The sequence below is a fragment of the Peromyscus leucopus genome, chromosome 12 (genome assembly GCF_004664715.2).
Source record: "Peromyscus leucopus breed LL Stock chromosome 12, UCI_PerLeu_2.1, whole genome shotgun sequence".
NCBI classification, from domain to species: Eukaryota; Metazoa; Chordata; class Mammalia; order Rodentia; family Cricetidae; genus Peromyscus; species Peromyscus leucopus.
In genome coordinates, this window is record NC_051073.1 from 73,596,496 (window position 1) to 73,612,522 (window position 16,027).

Genomic DNA, 16,027 nt, shown 5'->3' on the forward strand with positions numbered 1-16,027 from the left:
GAGAGAGAGAGAGAGAGAGAGAGAGAGAGAGAGAGAGAAATAAGTGGATAAAAAATAAGGCCAGACATATAGAGGTGGTAAAAATTAAACATGACATATGCAAATCACCATGCAAATCTTTGGTATGTGGTGAGTCTCAGTAAGGGCAAACTCGAAGAAGTGTTTGCACCAACCAGGTTGTTGGGATGGATTCATTGAGCATCTGCACCAGACATTCTGAAGAATGAAAAAGCACCTGTAGCAGGGCAAGGGTGGATTGTGCAGACAGAAGAAGGTGACTGGATGTGAAGCCTAACCTGAGGAGGAGAGGGTGTGGGAGTGTCAGGGTTGCTGGGGTGTCGGGGTGTAGGTTTCTAGGGGAAGGCCTCCTGAGATCTCAGACCTGCTTGAGTCGAGCAGTTAAAGATGCACATTTATCAGTATAGCAGTACAGGAAGGTCACATCTTTGGGTGGGGGTCAGGGGGTAGGGTCGTTCCAGATGGAGTGAAGTTGGTACCTGCAGAGTGGCCCCTACAGTGGCTTCACCGGGTTCTGAACTTGCTTCTCCCTCATGTGCCTAGACACCTGGGAAGTGCCATTTGAGGAGATCTCAGAGCTGCAGTGGCTGGGGAGTGGGGCCCAGGGAGCTGTCTTCCTGGGCAAATTCCGAGCAGAGGAGGTGGCCATCAAGAAAGTGAGAGAGCAAAATGAGACGGACATCAAGCATCTGAGGAAGCTGAAACACCCTAACATCATCGCATTCAAGTAGGTCAACGGTCGCACCGTCGGGCCGTCTGCTTGGTTGGTTAGTTGGCTGGCTGGTGTCTGGGGACTAGTTTTAGAGGGTTTTTTGTTTTGTTTTGTTTTTTAGAGAAATAGAGCTATTGTCTTCCTCCATTGTGTACACACAAGTTCCTGCTTTGGAAGCTATTTCAAAAGCCCTTGATAGGTTTAGCGCAGTACTAGGGCTTTGGTCGGGTGCCCTCAAGCTCCCTCAGTCGAGGAGTTCACCTTGCAGGGGCAGGTGCTGTTTGCCCAGAATGCACATGGGCCAGAGAGGGAGGAAGGAGAGTCCTGTCACACGCTGTAGATCAGCCTCATCAATAGGATGGCAAAGGTCGCATCACAGTAATCCAAAACAACATCCTGAAACTCAGTTAAGACAATTCTGGCATCTGAAGTGCTGTGGCCGGTCCCTGTGTGACATATATTTATTAGTTTCCAAGAACATCCTTCTTAAGTAGTAACTTATAAAGACAGGTACCTGTACTATACTACTACACTACACTACACTACACTACACTACACTACACTATACTACACTATACTACACTACACTACACTACACTATACCTATACCATAACCTCAGACTTCCCTTCATCCCTTTTCTAGAAATGCCAGACATGGCTTTCTAAATCCAATTATGGAGTCATTGCAATACATTGATTTCAAAGTGTTCAGGTATGTGTGTGAAATCAGGGTTTCTTAAATTCCTCTGTTCACAGCCCTTTCCTGCACATATAAGCTAAGCATTTACAGTATCATATCATAAAGAAATTTCATTTTTAACAGTTCTCCAGTGTATATATGATCTTACCATTTATTAAACACTAAGGAACTTTCCATGCTAATCAGATGGATGTGTTGGTTTGTTTTTACATAAGGAATTAAATCTTGCCGGGCGGTGGTGGCGCACGCCTTTAATCCCAGCACTCGGGAGGCAGAGGCAGGCGGATCTCTGTGAGTTCGAGGCCAGCCTGGGCTACCAAGTGAGTTCCAGGAAAGGCGCAAAGCTACACAGAGAAACCCTGTCTCGAAAAACCAAAAAAAAAAAAAAAAAAAAAAAAAAAAGGAATTAAATCTTGGCTGCAGGATGTAGACTATTTCCAGGTTTTCAGAGTTGCCTGATACTTTGATTTCACGGCTGCCCGCGCCGAGAACACCACTGACATAAACACAGTACAAAACGACTCAGCGCTGTCTCAGAAACCACCAGAATTCTGTCCTAATCCCAGGGTAAAAACTCATTTAACGGCCTTTTACGAATCTCAATTCAACAACCCCAAAGTAATTTTAGAGTCAAGCATTTTAGGGCTGGAGAGATGGTCAGTGGTTAAAATGTTATGCCAATGCAAAGACCCAACTTCAAATCCCAGCTCCCTAAAATCTAATGTGAGGGTGTATGCCTGTAACCCCGGTGCAGAGAGAGCAGAGACATCTTCCCGATGATCACAGACTAGCCAGTCTGGACAAAACAGCAAGCTCCGGATCAGTGCAAAACACTGCCTCAGGAAATAAGGGGAGGTGCTTTAGGAGGACACCCGAATGTCCACCTCTGGCCTCCATATATACCCCATAGGTCAGCACACTTGCATACACATGTGTACATACATTTCTGGGCACTCACATACATACAACAAGTAAAATCAAGTATTCTAACAGTACAATCCAAAGGTAGACTAATTCGCACTTACATGCTGAAGAATGATAACAAGAAAATGCTAAAAGTATTTGTTTTCCTTAATTAAATTATTTTTCTGTAAGAACAGAAAACGGTACAGTACAAATTCTGCAACCCATAATGTGTATCTCCAGTCTGAGCTGAGGGTTTGCAGTGTTTGCTGGTGTTATGTGGCTGCCAGCGGTCACAGTGTAACGGGAAGCAGGGCTGCAGGGAAGCTGTGATGCAGTCGAATTCACTGTGCATTTGATTTTTGGGTTAACTTTACTCACTGCACATTCAGAAACCTGTTACCGTTGCCAGATGTTTTCTAACCCCCGCCCCACATTTAAGTATGCAACCCCACATAGGGTTACAATCCACAGTTTAAGAAGGGTCCTAATTGAAGAGGCCAGTCAAAGGTAAATTGTGGAAACCACTGGAGTTGGAAGGCGGCTGTGCTCACACTGTACCAATGCACTGCCGCACTGAGGTTGGAAGTGCTGAGCTCAGCTGGGTTTACTGCTCCTTTGGACTCCCTCCTTATCTGTCTTTATGTCGTCCATCCCCTAAGTCTGGACAGGCGAAAGGAATTGGCTTTAAAAAAGGAAGAAGAAGAACAGGCACGGTGGTCCAAGTGGGACAAAAGATGGGGAGTGGCTGGACACACGCCTTTAACCCCAGCACTCCGGAGGCAGAGGAAAGTGGATCTCTGTGAGTTCGAGGCCAGCCTGGTCTCCAAAGCAAGTTCCAGGAAAGGCGCAAAGCCACACAGAGAAACCCTGTCTCAGAAAAAAAAGAAGAAAGAAAGAAAAACAAAAACAAAAACAAACAACAACAACAAAAAATGATGGGGAGTGATCTTTGGCATGTTTGACTGTATTTTAAACCCCTGGGAGATCGTATGGTATAACCAATGAGGCTTTAGTAAACATGGAAAAACTCACAAATTCTCCTTCCTTAACCTAGGAGCAACTTTCCCCAGCAGCCCCAAGGGCTCATCCTCTGTGAAACTACTATCATGAGGAAAGATGCCATGTGACTGATAAGTCTTAATTGGATTCATATCTCCAAAGAAAGCAATAGAGTTAATACTTGGGCACAGTTTTGTGGGATGTGGTTTTGATTCCCTTATGAGAGCCCTCACAGCGGGGAAGAAGGGAGGTGGGAAGAGGTGAGGTGGTACACCAGCTGGAGTGCAGAGGACAGCCACTGTCAGAATTCTGTCATCCACAGCCCTGATGAAAATGAAAAGCTACAGAGGCTAACTATAAATTGTCTAGAGCCAATAAATTCCGACTTAACGGGAGTATAATTTTCAGCAGACGGACAAATGGAGACCACCTTCTCTCTTCCATCTTCCTTCCCTGAAATGATGGTGCCTTCTGCACCCTGTGATGCATCCTTCATGGAAGAATGTGCCGAGAGCTTGGAAACGCAGATCCCTGGGATGGACTGTGCTGTGCCTTTGGGCTTTCTGGGATGCAGGGAGCTGTGTGTCACTGGTCAGAGAGCTTCCCAGGAGCTTGCCTGGGTAACAGAGGCTGGAAACTGTCCTGAGGGGAGGCAGTGAGCTGCTCTTTTCCTTCCCACCATTTCCCCCTCCTTCCCCTTCCAACCTTCTGCCTGCACCACATCCTCCAGCATTGTTGGTTTGAGTAGCTGTTCTGGGGCCCACCTCCCTAAGCTGAACACACTGGAGTGATCTCCCCCACAGCTGACAGTAATGAGCCCATGACACCCACTCGAGGACGTTGTGCAGTGTCATGTTTCCAGCCACCCTGCCGCCTGTTACTTTGGTCAGCGAATCCCATTCAGGACTATCTGGAAGGCATGGCTGCATTTTAGTACTTTTTTATTTTTCTGTGTTTACAGATTCCTTTGAGATTAGGGAAAGTATAAGAATACAACAGTTACTTTTCCTGCTTATTTTCTTAAGAAAACCCAACCTGACTGTTTCTAATAAAATTCAATCCCAAGCGAAGAAAAGGTATCAAGTAGAAGTGAGGATACAGCTGTTATTTACAGCTGCCTGGGAGCCTTGTCGCAGTAGAGGCCCTGGTGGAATGGTGACTTCTCACTTGTCACAGTGAGAAGGAAAGTTCACAAGAACTGTCTGTGTGACAGCTGAGTGGCTGCTGAGTCCACCAGGCACACTCACCCTCGCCTTCTCACATGTGTTACTGCATTCCCACACAGTTTCTCCCTTTTTTTTTTTTTCTTTTCTTTTTTGGTTTTTTGAGACAGGGTTTCTCTGTGTAGTTTTGGCACCTTTCCTGGAACTCACTCTGTAGCCCAGGCTGGCCTCGAACTCACAGAGATCCGTCTGCCTCCTGCGTGCTGGGATTAAAGGTGTGCACCACCACCACCCTGCCCCACATAGTTTCTATGCAATGGTAAATTATCTATTTGCAGTTATTGTTCACTGAGCTTTCAAAAAAAATTAAAGCATTTCCATTGAAAATCAAGAATTCTAGGCATCCTAGAAAATGATAAAAGAGTAATTGAAATATCTTTGATAAGGAAAAAATCCTATTGTTCTCCCCCGTATACGGATCCTAGCCTATATATAATACATACCCATGTAGGTGAACACATGTACACGTGGGTCCAGTGTCATCTGCAGACAGAAGAACGAGAAAGGGTGTATTGGGTGGTGAGGGGCTGAACGCAGGTGATAGCTGCTGTGAAAGAGAACATGGAGCTAATTGTTTTTCTAGTTCTAACGCTGCCACGGACTTTCCATTTTGGTGAAAATGAAATGGGGGACACCATTCTTCTTTCTCGTTAGTACATTCCTCCTACTCAATCTCCCCAGTGTGACTGTGAGGCCTGTCAGCTGTGAGAGCCGAAGTAAAGTTAGACACGTCACAGACTGTCCGGGAACCTCCGGGCCTGCTAGGAAAGAGATCCTGAACTCAAAGCTGCTTAGAGGAGAGAAAGACCCCTTTGGACTGGACTAGTCAGGGAACGTTTGATGGAAGATGCAGGGATTCGTGGGACTATCACCTGAGTAGATGTATAATATGACATAATGTTATCCTTATTCTAAACCTTTTTCATAGAACTGTATGGAAGATAAAAATTTGACTCATTTGCTTGCTTTTTTCTTTCCGTTTCTCGTTTTCTCGGTCTAGTTATTTTAAATTTGAGTAATTTAAAACTTAACAAGCAATTATAAAAACAGAAAACCTTAATTTTAATCCTCCACACATTACATATAAAATCTGCTTGTGTTTTAGAGGAAATATTTTAATGATCAAAAACAACAGGGCACTCAGCTTATCCAAGCCTCAGAAAAGAGTACTTTGTCCCAGAGTGGAGTGGTGTCCCATGAGCCCGCCAGATTGGCACAGCCTGTTGCTATCTAAACTTAAGAATGAAACAGAAACTGCCTGTGTGCACACCAGGGAAACGGGTAGATTAGAAAGTACTGTGCTTCTTTAAGAACTGTTGTCTGCATGAGCTTTGATGTCATCTGGGCAAGGCGTGGACCCGCACTGCACACATAGCTGTGTATGCGTGTCTGTCTGTCTGTCTGTCTGTTCCGTGACTTGCGTGTGTTCTCTCCAAAGGGGCGTCTGCACTCAGGCCCCGTGTTACTGCATCATCATGGAGTACTGTGCCCACGGACAGCTGTATGAGGTCCTGCGAGCTGGCAGGAAGATCACGCCTCGGTTGCTCGTGGACTGGTCCACGGGAATCGCCAGTGGGATGAATTATCTCCATCTCCATAAAATCATACATCGTGATCTCAAGTCACCAAAGTGAGTGCTGGAGCCCACTGCTCGCCTGTTTTGTTATTTTTGAACTGAGTTCTTGTCGAACAAAGCGGAGGTTCTCAGACTGTAACTTGATTTTAGTCACATGGTGGGTAACTGCTTATCGCTTTTCTGCATGGGAGATACGGCCAGGGACTTAACTCAAGCCTTCCCTTTCTGTGGCTTTTGGATTGCACAACTGTGCAGCAAACGTCATTACTATCTGAAGTATCCGTCTTTCATCACCTCAGGCAATGAATGCCAGATGTCCCCCATGTGAAAGCTTGGTTTGTTGTTTTCCTATGTTTAAAAAAAATTAACTGACTTTCAGAAAGGTTTGTAACACAACAGAATAAAGATGGCCGAATGAGAAGCAGAGGCAGGTTGGAAATACAGCTCAGCAGTGGAGTCCTTGTTTGAGTCCCCAGCATGGGGAGGGGGAGGGAGAGGCGTGTTCACAGAGGCACGCCACAGACTGTGCAGTTATCTGAGGTGGGCTGCGCTTCTGAGAGGAAGAAATGAGCAGATACGAGGTTTGCAGTGGCTATGAGAAAAGTAATTATGTAAGCGTCAGAGTTCTTTCTAGTAACTTCTACTTTCAAATGATACTTGAGAATTGATAGCCACTTTACAAGAAATACTTATTCAACTCCCCACATTGTATAAAAGGGAGAAATTGATAAAATGACATCTTCCCAGGAGTCCCTATCCTAAACATTGCTTTTCATCACATTTTGGTTTAGAGATGTGATGTACATCTACAGCCCAGCACTCGGGAGGTAGAGGTAGGAGGGTCAGGAGTTCAAAACCAGCCTCCTCTCTAGAGCTAGGCTACATGAGCCACCATCTCAAAAAGAAAGTCAGCAACAACAAAAACACGTTCATGGTTTTCAACAGCTCTGTCCATCATCACATCCTCTTTGATCCTGGCAAAAGTCATGAGCTAGATGTAATAATATCATTTTTCTTACTGTATATAAGGGAAACTGGTACTCAGCCCAGACTCTTGGCTTCCAGGACTCAGACTCCTTGGTTTTTAGGCAAACTTGAGGAAGACAACGATAAATCTGGCTACTTAAATTTATAGTCAGTGTGACCCTACCTTCATCTCAGAAAAGTTCCATTGTGTGTGTGTGTGTGTGTATGTGTGTGTGTGTGTGTGTGTTGATTCTGTGTGTACAAGTGAGTGTACCAGTATGCTAGCCTGTGTGTGTACATGTGGAGGCCAGAGGTTGACCCTGGGTGTCTTTTCCTATGGTTCTTCACCTTACTTATTGAGCCAGGGTCTCTTACTGAACCTTGAAGCTTACCAATTCCGCAAGACTAGCTGGTGAGCAGGCCCCCCGATACGCCTGCCCCACCCCTGGTGTCAGTGAGCCTGGCTTTTATGTGGAGGCTGGGTCTGCACTGAGGTCCTCAAGCTACGCAGCAGGTCCTTTACCCACCGAGCATCTCCCCGCCCCGGTTACAGCACTCTGTTATCTTTATCTCCACCCAGGTCCATTCCCTCACGTCATGTCAGCTGCTGCCGAGGAGGCTCCCCCAATGTCTCTCTGTCTAGTAACCATCACGTGTTCTAACTGTGGTATCTGACACCATCGGTTTGGCTGCCTCTGCTATCCCATAATATTCTAATTGCCGTGCATTTTCACCAAGACTAAAGTCAGGAAGTCCTAAATGATGTTAGTTTTGTATTCCAGGTAGATATGGGTGAAGGCGTCCCAAAGCAGTCCTAGCACCAGGCTGCCCAGTGTGCCGAGAGCCGTTTGGTAGCTGGGTGTGAGTAAGGCACACAGAAGGGAGGGGATGGAGTTCAGATTCCCCAGTCTTCTTCCCCCCTCAGTCAGATACTATTTGAGTGAATGGCTCTTGTTGGTTGGGGTGGATGGATTTGTTTGTTTTTTGTCAGGGAATCACTGTATAACTCCGGATAGCCTGAAACTCACTATGTAGACCAGGCTGGCCTCAAACTCAGAGATCCACCTGCCTCTGTTGGAGGGCTGGGACTAAAGGTGTGCCCCGACACCTGACTCATGTTGTTGAATAGGTCTCTATATTGTTTAGGGCCCAGCACCCTAACTCACTAACGTTCTAACACGTTGACTGAGTTTCTTCAGGTGGAGCGGTGTAGCTGGGGGGCTATCAATATTCTGATTTTACACACCAGTGGGACTAGCAAAGCAGTTTGTTCCAGGACACATTGTAAGTGGCCTTCGTGAAAAGTAAAGCATGTCTTTTATGGAACCTGCTTGAGCTTTGGTTACTAGCGCTTACCCTTGGCATGGAGAAGACTCAGCATTCCTCTTCGCCCTTGAATGTGATGCATACCTAATGCCATGGTCCCGCTCATGGTATTTATGGAGAGAAAATGAGCCTAGAAGAGGGGGACCCAGCAGAAGTCACAGTTAGCAAGTGGTGGGGGCTGAGCTGCTTGGCAGGCGCAGGTGATGCTGTTTCTAGTGTGAGGACCAAGAACAACGGGAGTTGAAAGCTGAACTCTGTAGTGTAGAAGATGAAGCGGCAGTCACTGCTTAGACGCATAGCTCTCGTCAGCACTAATGATCTGTCTCTTGTCTTTATTTCCTTTTAAAGTGTTTTAGTGACTCACACAGATGCAGTCAAAATCTCAGATTTTGGTACGTCTAAGGAACTCAGTGATAAAAGCACCAAGATGTCCTTTGCTGGTACAGTTGCGTGGATGGCACCTGAGGTGATCCGGAATGAGCCTGTCTCTGAGAAGGTTGACATATGGTGAGTGCTGCTCCCCGGCCATCACAGAGGCCCCTGTCCACTTTCTGCCCTCCATGCTTTTCCTACCTGGAATATTCCTCTGTGCTTTTCCCTTCTGATTGATTCTGGTTTCAGATTCTCTCAGGGTAGACCCCATATGATATATGCCAAGAAGAATTAGGAGAGGGATTGGTGTGAATATTCAGTAACCAGTCAGTTCTGAGGCATCTCCATGAATATGCTAAACTTTCGGGAAAACGGGAAGTTTATTTTGAATAACAGTTTAGTGTAGAAGGCTTTATGAAATGCATTGCATAAGTCTCACTTTTTTGAGTAAAATGTATTAAACAAAATTTACTTGTTCTTGGTTGTGTTGATATATTATATACCCCAGTAAAACTTACCTGGGGATCAGAGGACAGAGCCAGCCACTAAATTAGACATAGAGGTCAGGCAGTGGTGGCAGCAGTGGGTGCCAGATGTTGTTTGAATCTTAGATTGTCTTTTAGTAAAAACCCAGAGCCAGATATCAGGGTGAAAGCTGAAAGATCAGAGAAGCAAAGCAGCCGGCCACTAATTCTTACCTCTAGGAAATCCTCAGCCTAAAGAGAGCGAGTTCCTGTTTCTTCACACCTTATATACCTTTCTGTGTGTGTCACCACTAAAGGTGTGTGTCACCACTGTGGTAATATTGTGTCCCCCAATATATTGTGAACCCTAATAAACTTACCTGGGGTCAGAGAACAGAACAGCCACTAGATAGACATAGAAGCCAGGAAATGGTGGCACACACACCTTTAATTCCAGCACTTGAGATCTCATGTCTTGCTTGGGAAAGACACACTTCTTTAATACCAAGAAGTGATGGAAGGAAGCAGAAAGGTATATAAGGCGTGAAGACCAGGAACTGGAGAGGCTTTTCAGCTTTTAGGCTTATAGCAGCAGTTCAACTGAGATCCATTTGGATGAGGACTCAGAGGCTTCCAGTCTGAGGAAACAGGGTCAGCTGAGAAGTTGGTGAGGTTGGCTGTGGCCTGTTCTGCTTCTCTGATCTTCCAGTTTTTACCCCAATATCTGACTCCAAGTGTTTTTTTATTAATAAGACTATTTAAGATTCGTGTTACATTTGGTGCCCAATGTGGGGCTCAAACCCATGACCCTGAGATTAAGAGTCTCATGCTCTACTGACTGAGCTAGCCAGGTTATACACCACTGCCTGGTTCTGTTTCTCTCATGTAGCCCAGTGTGGCCTTGAACTCACAGAGATCCAGATGGATCTCTGCCTCCTGAGCAATAGGATTAAAGGTGTGTGCCACCACTGCCTGACCTCTATGTCTTATTTAGTGGCTGGCTCTGTCCTCTGATCCCCAAGTAAGCTTTATCGGGTGATATACACAATATATCACCACACTTGATGATGTAGGTCCCACCATACAGCTCAGGATGGCCTGAAACCTGCTGTGTACCCAGACTGTCCTTGAACTCATGATCCTACCCAGCTTAGCCTCTGAGTGCTGAGATGACAAGCATGCGCCATCTACCTGGCCTTTAGTTAATTAAAGAGCTAAAGTTCGAGTCCATCCCTCTGAACTGCTTTCTGTGTGTGGCCTGCTGCAGGTCTTTTGGAGTGGTGCTTTGGGAGCTGCTGACAGGGGAGATCCCCTACAAGGATGTGGACTCTTCAGCCATCATCTGGGGTGTGGGGAGCAACAGCTTGCACCTCCCAGTTCCTTCCACTTGCCCAGATGGATTCAAAATCCTTATGAAACAGACATGGTAAGGAATGCATTTCTTCTGTTAGTCTCTCTTGCTTTCTTCCTAAAAAGCTATTAAAATTTCCCTAAAAGAGCAGAGGATCTCTACAGGGTGTTTGGAAGGAGCCACATCGTGGTGGTGACAGGAGCTGTGGAATTTTAGAGCTGGGTTCAAATCCTGGCCCTGACTCTTTGTTTCCTGTGAAATCAGGGGTGTATCTCCCTGTAAAGCGGAGACAGCCCCTACTCACGGAGTTGTGTGTGACTTTCCAAAACGTGAGTGAAGGGTTTGATGTGACGTCTTGAAGCAGCTCTTGGCCCTACCACCCGAGAGCCAGAATTACGTCTCTGTTCCTAGCAGATCACAGACCTGACTCTCCATGTCTTCAGTAGATGCCCATCCTAGTTACAGCCCCTTTGCACTTCAGTACGTCCAAACTGTCTGAGATACAGCCATTCCTGGGGTAAAATGTGTGTTTTATAACGCAGAATACAGCTTCAGCCCCTCCCCTCCAACACACCCTCTGAGGTGCACACGCTGTCTTTCTCTTAGGCAGAGTAAGCCTCGTAACCGGCCTTCCTTTCGGCAGACACTCATGCATCTGGACATCGCGTCTGCAGACGTGCTTGCCACCCCACAGGAAACTTACTTCAAGTCTCAGGTAAGCCAGCACGCCCCTACCTCGTGTGAGTGCGTAGACAGCCAAGGAGCACTGGCAACCTTGCGACGGGTATATGACCCTATGTGTTGAGAAACAGTAATCATGAGAGCCGACAATTGTGACAGTGCATGCCGGTGACATTGTTTAAGAAGAAGGACAAAGTGGACGTGAAGACTGCTCCGCCTGTATTTCACTCAGCCCTACTGTTCTTCCTAAAAGCCTTGCTCACATTGTAGCACAAAAACTGAAGACAAGAAGCAGGAACTTAAGGACCAGACCAAGCCACAGCAGAATTAGGCCCGAGTGGTCCCAAATAAAAAGTAGTTTAAAGTATCCGTTAGCCTTCATTGTACTAAAATTTTCCACAACTTGCACTTAAAAAACAAATTAAGCATTTATTTAGCTCACCATTCCATAGGCATTTGGAACTAGACAATTCTTGCGATGCTTCGAGTTTACCTAGAGGTCTGGAAGCAGGTCCCAGGTTAGCAGGAAGGTGGATACAGGTGACCTCCATAGCAGGTGTGCTGAACATCTGGCCAGGAGCTAGAGCTCCTATGTCCTGCGTGTGACCGCTAATTTTTTCACAAGCTATGTCCCCTTTGTTTTCATGGCGACAGGTGGATCAAGAAAGGGAGACCCAGGACAGGTGATCGTCATGCTGCATTGTGTCACGCCCGCCATAGTGCCTCATGCGCTGTAGCAAGTCACAGGCCTCCAGACTAGACTCTAGAGATGGATGACAGAAGTCACCTCTTAACCGGAGTGTCTGCAGGAGTGGGTTGTGAGGGTGTGGAGCCAGAGGGGAAGGGTTGTGGCTATTGGGCGGAAACACTGCAGGCGTCCTAGGATGGTGCTCTGAGCTCTATTACTGTGGATGTGGAGTGGCTGGAGAGGAGGACAAGTTCCCTTTCCCTAGCCAGACCCAGGCAGGAGGACAAGGCAAAACAGTACAGCTTCCTAAAGAAACACAGTGGTCCTAAATTACACCTTTGTGTGTACAAGATTGTTATCATCATCGTGATGTTGGCAATACTAGGGGTTGAACTAGGGCCTCTTAAACGCTAGGCCATCACTCTACCACTGAGCTCTACCTCAGATCTCTGTTGCTTGTGTTTTTTTTTTTTGTTTTTTTTTTTTGTTTTTTTTTTTTTGGTTTTCCGAGACAGGGTTTCTCTGTGTAGCTTTGCGCCTTTCCTGGGACTCACTTGGTAGCCCAGGCTGGCCTCGAACTCACAGAGATCCGCCTGGCTCTACCTCCCAAGTGCTGGGATTAAAGGCGTGCACCACCACCGCCCGGCCTTGTGTTTTGTTTTTTATTTATACAAGTCTTGCAAAGTTGCCCACGCTGGCCTTGAACTCATTCTGTAGCACAGATAGATTTTGGATGTGGGATTCCTCCTCTCTTAGCAGCCTAAGTAGCTAGGATAGGAGGCCTGCACCACATGCCCAGCTTAGAATTGAACTGTTAATGCTAAATTTCATATTAGACACACGACTTTTTCTCATTTGTTATCAGTGTTAAGTTTCTAAAATGAGTGTTCTGAAGTGAACTCCATCTCGGCAGTGGCTTCCAATATCATTTCAAAGATTTATTCTTAAAGAGATGTTTTATCACATACATTTGTTGACTAAAAATAAACTAAATTAAGTGCAAACAAGTTATGCTAACCTGTAGGGAAAATTGATGTCTACACTCCTTACAGATAAGAATCAGGGAAAATGTAATTTTCTTCTCCAAGTGAGACTTGGAAAAGCTTCTTCAGCCCTCAGAATGCAGCCTAGAGATTTCTGGGGAGCATGAGACTTCTTCAAGGCGACCATAAGAAAGAATGTATTTTCATAATAACATTAAGTTGTTACTTACTGTTTTCAATCTTGTTCTCTCAGGAGTATATGCAGGATGCTCTAGAAACTAAGTGCTGTGGGATATAACTCTGATGACAAGCAGAATGTTTTCGTATATGCTCATTTATATAACTCACAGTTTTAATGTCTAGCCTAATATCAGTATTGCCCACAAAAACAAATGTTACGTGGAGTCCTCAATAATTTATAAGACAATAATGAGGTTCTGATACATGAGAATTTGAGAGCCAATGTTAGGCATTTACTCTACACCAAAGACCCTCTCCCCAGGGGTGGTGATCTCACAGGGGGAGCATCTGCTGGAAAGAGGACTGGGCACAAGGAAGAAGCAGAGAGAGTACAAGTAGGAAAGGAAGAAATCAGAGTACCCGTCTGAAGACAACAGGAGCCCATCCTTAAAGGACTCCACCAGAAAACTCTTAGACCTAACGCGCATTCTTAGCAAATCGCAGCATAGGAAATCCACATGCAGAAGTCAGCAGCCTTTCTAGTCGTCAGAGATAAACTTGCTGAGAAAGAAACCAGACAAAAAGGTCCCGTTCACAACAAAGAAAGCCTGACAGAGAGGTGAAGGACCCTGCAGTGGAGGTGCAGGAGGAAGAAACGGAAGACAGCAGCTGGCGGAAAAGATCTCCTACACTCAAGAACGGGCAAAACCAACATCGGAAAGTCTGCTGGCTAGTTTTATGTCACCTTGACACAATCTAAATTTGTCTGAAATGTGGGAGTGTCAATTAAGAAAATATCTCCATACGATCCGGCTGTAGGGCATTTTCTTAGTTAGTGATTGGTAGGGGAGAGTCCAGCCCATGGTGGTCTTGGGTTCTATAAGGAAGCAGTCTGAGCAAGCCAGGAGGAGCATGTCTGTAAGCAGCAGTCCTCCATGCCCTCTGCATCAGCTCCTGCCCTGCCAGAGTTCCTGACCTGACTTCCTTCAGTGATGGACTACAGTGTGGAAGTGTGAGCCGAATAAACCCTCTCCTCCCCAGTTGCTTCTGGCCATGGTGTTTCATCACAGCAGGGTAGCAGAATCTAACTAACACAACTAGATTCCTGAAAGTGATCCACAAATTCAAGTCATTCCCCATCAAAATACCAATTACATTGTCTATGAAACTGGAAAAAAAAAATCCTGAAAATCATAAGGAAGCACAAAACCCAGAAAGTCCAAAGTGACCCTGAGCCTGGAGAGTAATGTTGGAAGCATCACACCACCTGATCTGGACTGCGCAGAGCCCTAGAACAGAAACAGTGTGGCGCTGTGTCAAAGCAGACACGGGAACAGCAGAATAAATCACCAACCCAGCCGGTGATCCTCAACAGAGACCAAAAACATACACTGGAACAAAGACGGCCTCTTCAGGGAACGGTGCTGGGGAAGCTGGGTGTCCACATGTGGACAACAGAGCTGCATCTCTCTCTCTCACACACACAGCCTGCACAAAAGTGGATCAGAAGCCAAACGCAAGGCAATACTTAAAGATGCAAGAACAGGCAGGGACTTTCTGGAACTGATGCCAGTAGCACAGGAAGTAGCTCTGGGACCCACACATGAGAGTTTGTGAAATTCAAAAGCTAACAGTGACCAGAGTGAACCGCCATTACCAACTCCACAACAGATGGGGATTAATACCTGGAAAAACAGGGGACCAAAAAAGTGAACACCAAGATAGTCAGTCAGAAACAAGATAACAATGAATTAACGGTTCTCAGAAGAACTGCAAATGGCCAGGAAATACTTGGAAAAGGTGCCCAGCATCCTCCGCCCTCAGGGAAACACAAGCTAAGCTGCTCTGAGATTCCATCTCACCCAAGTCAGAATGGCCGTTGGTGAGCGGACACGTGAAAAGAAGGTAATGGGGCTCAGAGCCGGCATTGCTGGAGTTCATGGGAACATCTGACTTGTTTCGTGAGCGCTGGATCTGAACTCAGGTCTCCCGGTTCCAGAACAAGCTTCTTAACCCCTGAACTTAGAAATAGACCCATAAAAGTGATCTTAGAGCAGAGATCATGTGATCATCTCTATAGATGCATAAAAGACATTTGACAAGGGTCAGCACGCCTTCACGGCAGAAGCTCTAGAGAAGGGCTGATGAGATGGCTCAGTGGTCAGGGCACTTGCTGCCGAGCCTAGTGACTGAATTCTACTCCTGGGGCCCACAGAGCAGAAGAGAATCTCACACACACACACACACACACACACACACACACAGAATGAATGAATGAATGAATGAATGAATGAATGAATGTGCTTTTTAAGTCCTGGAGAAGGAAGTTAGGGTTAGAAAAAACTACCTTGAAACAATGAAGATTATATTTGACAAACCTGGAGCCAACATTATACTAACCAGGGAAAAGCAGAAAACTCTCCTCTAAGACCTGAAACGAGACAAGAGTGTTCACCTCTCTTCTTGTATTCAGTGTTGTTATTATTCATTCAAAGCATTAGTTAAAACAATAAGAGAAATATGTAAAGTTTAAAGGTTAAAAGTGAAATGAAATTATCCTTATTTACAGACATGACTGTACACTTAAAAGACTGTAGATTCTGCCAGAAAACTCCTGCATTTAATAAACACATTCAATAAAGTTGCAAAATCTATCAACATACAAAAACCAGCAGCTTTTATAAATATAAAGAATAATTAACTCGTTGAGAAAGAAATTAGGAAGAACATCCCATTAGCAATGGCTCCCCCAAACTAAGTACTTAGAATAAACCTTACCAGGCATCTGAAAAAACATCTGCAATGAAAGCTTCAAGACAATGAGAAAAGAAGTTAAAGAAGACACCAGACATTGGAGAGCCTTCCATCGGCCTGGACTGACA

General features: G+C 45.6%; 1 protein-coding gene across 3 annotated transcripts in view; it reads left to right on the forward strand.

Moving 5' to 3' along the window:
* The window catches only part of Map3k13 (mitogen-activated protein kinase kinase kinase 13), a 183,750-nt gene that overhangs the window by 137,062 nt on the left and 30,661 nt on the right, over positions 1 to 16,027 (forward strand). For all 3 annotated transcript variants that reach the window (XM_028858767.2, XM_028858769.2, XM_037209835.1), the window contains 5 exons: positions 562 to 745; positions 5,997 to 6,188; positions 8,775 to 8,933; positions 10,530 to 10,688; positions 11,220 to 11,328. In XM_028858767.2, coding sequence (XP_028714600.1) covers positions 562 to 745; positions 5,997 to 6,188; positions 8,775 to 8,933; positions 10,530 to 10,688; positions 11,220 to 11,328 — 803 coding nt within the window. The remainder of the gene's footprint in view (positions 1 to 561; positions 746 to 5,996; positions 6,189 to 8,774; positions 8,934 to 10,529; positions 10,689 to 11,219; positions 11,329 to 16,027) is intronic.